The sequence below is a fragment of the Triticum aestivum genome, chromosome 3A, assembly GCF_018294505.1.
Source record: "Triticum aestivum cultivar Chinese Spring chromosome 3A, IWGSC CS RefSeq v2.1, whole genome shotgun sequence".
Classification (NCBI taxonomy): Eukaryota; Viridiplantae; Streptophyta; class Magnoliopsida; order Poales; family Poaceae; genus Triticum; species Triticum aestivum.
In genome coordinates this window covers 639,272,771-639,280,039 of record NC_057800.1, presented here as the reverse complement: position 1 = coordinate 639,280,039, position 7,269 = coordinate 639,272,771, and the positions used below count along the sequence as shown (strand labels likewise).

Genomic DNA, 7,269 nt, shown 5'->3' with positions numbered 1-7,269 from the left:
TTTTCTAGTCTGCATCCCATGGCTGTCATGTCAAGCATGTCAGCTGGGCCGAACAAAGCAAATTCCAAAGCGGCCTCTCCATCTTATATTTAATAGATTAAAATACTGGACAGCACGCTTGCATACGCTGCCAGCCTCCAAATGTTGAGGACGATAAAATTTCGGTTTAGATATCGGCAAACGCTCGCTGGCAATGGGATCCCAGCGAACGCCCCGGGAGCCATCTGGTCAGAAAACTTGCACTAAAATTAAAGAATTGACAGTCTTCTTTTGAAAATTCGCAACTGTCATGTTTGGCAGCGAACGTTTGCCAGGCATTGACGTCCTAAAACTTATCAGACTGCAAAGCTTTACAAAGTAGAATCAGATTCGCCCAGGCTAAGTTAACATAAAATAATTTTTTTCGACAACTTTTTGATCTATTCATCGACTTTCAAGGCAGAACAAAGAGCACTAGAAGATCAATTTTCACGATGTGAATAAACAGGACAAAACAACGAAGAACAGGCCACTATGGAACATTTTCACTTCTTCAACCAATCTGCCCGCTACACATCTGTAATGTTACAAGAACTAGTATGAGGTGCAATCCTTTTAATTAATGCCTGAACAACTGAATCCAGTAAGAATGAGAGAGCCTACCATTACCAACCAATCAATCAAAAAACCAAAGGAAAAGGAAGAAGAAGAAAACACAGGTGTACAACACGACGCCCCACAAAATTGAGGACAGAATTCCACTTGGCAAATTTCTTAGACATCGTACTTCTTGGGCTGGTGCCATTGCGCTAGGCTTATGGACAGGTAACCGAGCAACGACTTTCCAGCAGGGTATGTCTTCTTGCCATACAGATGCTTCCCGCCGAGATCAGTGTACTTCAAACTGTTCTCCCTTTCAATCTGCGGACGCGTAATAACCAAGTGAGGCATAGAGGAACAAATGAAATTTTACGGAGCAAGTTCGAAAGAAAAAAAACGATCGCGAAAGAAACAGTTTCAAGGTTGAAGCGGAAATGTTCAGACGATGTTGTGTACCTTGCTTATTTTCCCATCTCTCAGGTAGTACCTGATACCAGACCAATTGATTGATTGGGAGAAGTGAGACCGGATGGCAGATATCGGGTAGAGGAAATTATCTACTAACACGGCGACGAACACCTGAAATTGAAGTCAAACCAAAACATAGTTTAGTAAATCATGACGACAGAGGTGCCTGAAACTCAAATAAGTTGGTGCTTTGGAAGAGGCACTTACAAGCCCCCAGTTATATGAACGAAGGGAGTCTTGTGGACCTTCTGGAGACAACATGTTGCAGAGTTGAATCTCAACTCTCGTCAAATTCCACATTGAAACAAGTTCAGTGAGAGTGCATATTAACAAGAAGCTCACTAGTTTCAGACCTGAAAGAACATGGCACGACAGAGAAATCTCAACCACAGGTGGGCGTAGGTGTATTTGTTACTAAAATTTGTAACACTCAATAATTAAATACAGTTCATTGTATTGACTTTCCACACAATAACATTGGATCTGAAGTGATGAATATTGGAGAGAGAGAGAGAGGGCACTGACCACAAGATGAGCCAGCTGCTTCCTTTACAATTGTGCTGTATGGTGCTCTAAGAGTAGTCGCAATATGTACCAAAGCCATAACATAGGGACAAACAAATCCCCATGACAAATAGAAATGCACACCAAATAGTGCACGGTTCATTATCCAGTTGACCTTTGATACATATGATTCAAGAACAAAAGTTTGCTTCCTCAGATAATTCCAGTATCTGCACGGAAAATATGGCATGCATATAAAATGTGAAGTTAGCTGAATGCAGATGAGGTGAATATGTTTCTAATGTAAAATCTGCAGTACCTGGAGAAGCTGAGATCACTTGCAAGAGGATGTGGAAACACAGCAACCGGTGGTGAAGTTATGAGCCTTTTATGTTGCCCTGTATAAAGGATGAACTCAAGTTATTTGTAATTTTTGTGTGTTTATAATACATCCACAATTTAATACAGGCAAAAGCCAAAAGTCTCAAAGAGAAAAAGGATAAATGGTGTTATACAGTGACTTTGAGCATGTAATGCAAGGCTAACATTGTGTACATTATCAACACTAATTTCCATGCTAATGCAACGTTTATAGCTACGCATCAGAAAAGACATGATTCCTTGCTCAGAACATTACCAGCAATTGCAGCCAGGGTCATATCATCTGAGTAACCACCATTTTTTAGTGCAGTGACTAAACCATACAGGTCTTGCCGGAAATCATCAGCATGCATCTAAAATAAACTTGTCTTAGAAACAGTGCAGGATCAAATCAAAGTTTATAAAGAGCAAGAACTGAGAGTTTTTTTAGGAGATGGTAGGCTACAGCACACCCTTACCATCATACAGCCACCCCACAAAAAGAAAGTCCTCCCACCAGTTGCAAATCCAATCGAACAGGGCTGCAATATGACCATTTTCAGTAAATGGCAAGGTGAGCAAAAGGGAAAAATCAGTACAGATAACGTACAAAGTTAAATAACGAGCTAACTAGCAATGAAGCCTACATTGACACAATTGGATGTGTTTAAAAAATACAATTAATGCAGACAATATGAGCAACCTTGTTATGGAAACTTATAATCTAAGTACATAAGCGATCCCACCAATTATCAAAGGGGCAACAACAAAGATACAATATCAAATTTTCAGATAAAATTGCATTACTTTCTTCACTTCATTTTTAGTTACTGGCAGTTTTCATTGGTTTAAGAAACTAAAGAAGTCAAATATCTCAAAATTTTCAACAGGGAGGCGGATAACGATCATACAATCTTCAAAAAAGAAGGTAAAACGGAAGGCAATAAAGATGTGTTATCCTCAACCAGGCGTTTGTACTATTCATACACCAAACCCCTTATCTACAGCATGGTGTAAATTCGCATTTTGCACTACATAGACCTCCTGTTTTATGAACTTTGAAGGATAATCTTCAATGGTGAAAAACCAACATACCATGTGATATTCATATATGCAATAGCTTCCCAAGCTGCCAGAAGGTAAGTCAAGGGGGTATCCCGTTTGGATAAATATCTGTAAGATGCAAGAAAAAACGCCCAGTTAGGAAGGTGAGAAGGATGAAACGGGATGAAGGAGAGTGCCAGAGCAAGCATACCTCAGGGTTCTTCTCCATTTCTTTTGTGAGAGCTCCGACTGTCCCAGGATGCAGTCTGACATCATCGTCTAGAAATAGAACATATTTGCTGTCCTTGTGCATCTTTTCAACACCAATCTGTTTCAATGGATGAACAAAAGTCCATTACCCTGACACCTCAATGGGCTTGTTTGGTAAACAGACAGTACGGTCAGAAGAAAGTCCTACGACGGATCCATAAAATTACGAATGTCTTTCCTTGAATTTCTGATTCAATATCACCATCATGGATCAATGTACGACTCCGAAGGGTTACTGTTTTACCAATTTTTTATGTTCTCGTGCACTTTATATGAAGGGGGTGCAGGGGAGTGCGCATACTAAGACCCCAGAGATAAATTTCATCAAGGTTTCTTCTCGAAATTAAGGCAGTTTGACTTCATCTTACATAAAGACAGTTTTGTTATCAAGAAACAGAGGGACCAATCTAGAGCGTGTTCATGTGTAAAAACAATTCGACTCACTGAATTGCTCAGCGGAATTTGAGCACAATCTGAGATGTTAACAATGTTTCCCATCAGGGGAGGGGGGAGACTCAGTGTGAGCCCTGAGCCCTCTATATTTCTGACTGATGTCAATGATAGCATTGCGAGTGTAATAAACTAATAATTCATAGTGCATTCAGATTCATGAGCTAACCAAAACATTCATAAAAAAGTGGGAGTGAAGTAATTTACGTACTAACTGATTATGAATTTTCTGGCTACACGTTGTTGAAAACCCAGCTACAACCACCTTTGCGTCCAATTTGTCCTGAAAATCATATAATTCCAAAAGGTTACAATTGATGAAGAGGTATAGACAGATGAGATGAAATAATTGGTAGAATAAGATCATTAACTGCTACCGGGGCTTTCACTTACCTTGTACTCTACAATCAAACGGGAGACGGCACGATAAGCTGGATCGTCTTTGCTTTCTACTACGAACAAGAATTCCAATGGCCCCCCATAAAGAGAAGTAATCTGTATTTTTTATGGGTGTCAATAGCAATATAATTAATACCATATGCATGAATGTGTATATGGGTGTCAGTAGCAAAATATTTAATATAATTGAACTGCAAAAACGTCTTATATTTAGGAACAAAGGTAGTACTATATAATCTATATTGCAGTCTGACTGTACCTGGGTTCTCCAGTTTTGCAAATTGTGTTCCCCAAATCCCTTCAAAGGCATGACTACAGAGACCATAGGTAATTTCTGCTGGACAGAGTGCTCAAGCTCATCTACGTCATCACAAAGAAATGCAAAACTATGTCCAGATGCCATTTTGCGCCTCATCTTGCGAATTTCCTTTTTTCTGGTAAGAAAGCATGAATTGCATGTTGCAAAATAAGTCCAGTTGCTGCTGGATTTCTGGCACTCAAAACATAGCCAAGATTTTTTTTAATACAGAAGTGCTTTTCTGAAGGTCCACAATACCTGACCAGTGAAGCAACAGACCAACCAAAAGCAAGTAGTAAGCAGATACAGCACCCCTACATAAAGTGTGGGAAACTGCATTAGAAATCAGAAGCAAGCCACAGTGTAAACTGTGAAAGCAAATAGATTATGGTATAGATTAAGCTGCAAAGTATTCAGCGTCAGACGAAAACCTAAACTTTAACCAGTCATGTTCTCATCTACACTCCAAATGGATAACAAGGCCACGCAGACAAAACAAGTAGGAAAGATCGAGATCGACATTGCTTGTCCAAACGAAACCGACAAAGACGGTAAAGCTTATGCTACTACACGGATATGCATTAAGTACGTGTAGATTTGCCGGCCTGAGACGTGGAAGATATATCACAATCTTCCGATTGCGTCGCTTCCAAAGCATGGCAGCGGAGATATTAACTTGCGGTTTACCACCGTGAGAGCGAAAAGCTAGCAACTTCCCCACGGTAGGTTACAACCGGTGCCGAGCGGAAAATTCTCCGCCCAAAATTACCCCTCGAAAAGTACCAATAGTAAAAAATATTTGAAAAGAAAAATCCGCGCTTTACCCGGCCGCGGAGCAATTCCGGGGCGCCGCCACGAATCCACCGGAACGAGGGGGGCAGGCGAGGGCCTGGGGGGAGGCGGGCCTCACCTGGATCTGGAAGAAGACCGCGACGGAGCTGCAGAAGGCGCGGCTGGCGGCGGCGAGCATCGCGTCGGCGGCGGCCTCCATTGCCGCCATTGCCGCGGCGGCGTCCCCTCCCCCTGGCGCTTCTGCCGCGGCGGGCGCGTGCCGGAGCTCCTGGGCGGGCCGCGGGGGGGTGAGGGGAGGGAGCGGGGAGGCCGCGTGGGGCGGAGCGGTCTCTCGCTGGATCTCTGACCTGGAGAGCGGTAAGAAACCGAAGAAGAGAAGAGAGAGCTAGGGTCCCCGGTCGCGTGCGAAATTTGTATGTGCTCCGCTTGCGGCCAGCCAGCGCTGGATACTGCTGTGCGTGTGCTGTTTGACGTGGGGTTTTCTTCTCTTGCCGGTTAACCAATCTGGGCTCGCTGGTCTTTGGGATCAGGGCCCTCCTCCCCACATTGCTTCTGCCCCCTGGGCCCCACCCTGTTCCTCCGTCCGTTTTGAACCGGGGCCGCGATACTACGGGCACACCGCGTCCGTGTACACGGAAGTGGTGTGGCGCGAGGGAAGAAGAGAGGGGGGGGCTGAAATCGGCGCGCCACGAGGTTTGATCCGACGACTGAGAATTATGTTATGGCTTACTGACAATTGCGCAAGTGTGTGCAATATATGGCTTACACAATGTATATCGGATCAAATATGTATCATCAAAATGTAGCCTGTGGGTGGGAGGATGGGTAAATATCATGCGGATGCAAACATATGGAAGGTGCCAAAGGGAGCACCGTGGGCGATAACGCATACTACAAATGTGACAGTGCGGTATACGATGGATTTCGAAACATCAATGAGCTGTAAATGGAAAATCTTTACTAATATTTGCGAGAGTATTTATGCACTGCGAGAGGGTAATAAATGCAATAGGAAATCGTGTGTCACGAGATTGCAAACTTAATTTTCTCTTCTTATTTGACCATGGTCTTTTGCTGGTCTAGATTTTTTTATCAATTATGAGATTTCTTCTACATTCATATACATAAGCAAGAACCATGTTGAATATATAGCATTAAGGCCACAAAAAATTGTACCCCCTTCTTCCTAAAATCTTAGCGTTTAAGTTTTTTTTCAAAAAATCCCAAAATATAAGGCATGTTAGCAATTAAATCAAAAAGTAGCATCAAGTTGATACAAACATGATGAGTATCACCCGGCCTTTGCATATCTATAATGCACACGGTCAAACACATGAACTATATGATAAAAAAAATAACTCGACACATTAGCGGTTATAAAGTCCTAAGTGACTGACACTATGCATGTGTCGAGGGAGGTTGTGGTTCGATCCGAGATTATGCTGCCGCCCATGTTGGGTAAAGACCTCTCTGACCACCCTCTCCAACCACATACAAAGCAAGTGCGTACAACAGAAAAAAATATGCAAGGCAGAAGAACTTTTGTCGAGATAATAAAATCATTTCTACACAGCCATAGCGACTATAATAAGGCAAACACTCTCACCCTTATTAGCGCATGAACCCTACTTGGAATTCCTTCCATCCAGTGACCATAAGTATTGGCAACACTTTTGGGTGGATACAAAATAGACGTTATTTGGATGGCCTACCACGTAGAGCGCACAAACTTGCACTGAAAAAATAGGTGTTTGATTGTCTCATCGTGAGTACAGAAACTACACTTTTTGCTTTCTTACCAGTTGGGACAGGCGAGGTTGTCTTTGGTTAGCACAACTCCCCTTCAAAAATACCACATAAAAATCTTGACTTTTAGTGGGATCTTGGACTTCCAAATTTAGCATGGTTGCCCACTGGGATCTCCGGGTGCGTAAGATCACGATACATAGAGTCCACTGTAAAGGACATAGAAGTAGTGAGATTCCAGCGAAACAATCCCGCCCTTTTGTCAGGTAAATTGAATCTAATCTCGAGACAAATTTTGCCATGACAAGAGCCCGGGGCCAATCAAATCTCGCCAGAAAGAAATACCCGACTGGGATGAG

The 7,269-nt window shown here is 42.6% G+C and overlaps 1 protein-coding gene across 1 annotated transcript; it reads right to left on the bottom strand.

Annotated features, from left to right (window-relative positions):
- Positions 1-512: 512 nt before the first annotated feature.
- Positions 513-5,616, bottom strand: LOC123062805 (uncharacterized). The gene is made up of 14 exons (XM_044486477.1): positions 5,283-5,616; positions 4,631-4,686; positions 4,334-4,508; positions 4,069-4,170; positions 3,887-3,958; positions 3,167-3,283; positions 3,007-3,084; positions 2,391-2,453; positions 2,189-2,285; positions 1,871-1,949; positions 1,573-1,781; positions 1,255-1,400; positions 1,036-1,158; positions 513-900 (listed from the first exon to the last, which is right to left on the bottom strand). Exons 1-14 carry the CDS (start codon positions 5,370-5,372, stop codon positions 754-756), a joined length of 1,554 nt encoding a protein of 517 aa, XP_044342412.1. The 5' UTR covers positions 5,373-5,616; the 3' UTR covers positions 513-753.
- Between the last annotated feature and the right edge of the window lie 1,653 nt (positions 5,617-7,269).

Bases quoted from the DNA above. Each gene is read 5' to 3' on its own strand.
- LOC123062805 (XM_044486477.1), bottom strand. From the start codon at position 5,372: ATGGCGGCAATGGAGGCCGCCGCCGACGCGATGCTCGCCGCCGCCAGC. The intron at 4,687-5,282 runs GTGAGGCCCGCC...CACTTTATGTAG, and splicing joins CGGTCTTCTTCCAGATCCAG to GGGTGCTGTATCTGCTTACT. The intron at 3,959-4,068 runs GTAAGTGAAAGC...TATGATTTTCAG, and splicing joins GTTTGATTGTAGAGTACAAG to GACAAATTGGACGCAAAGGT.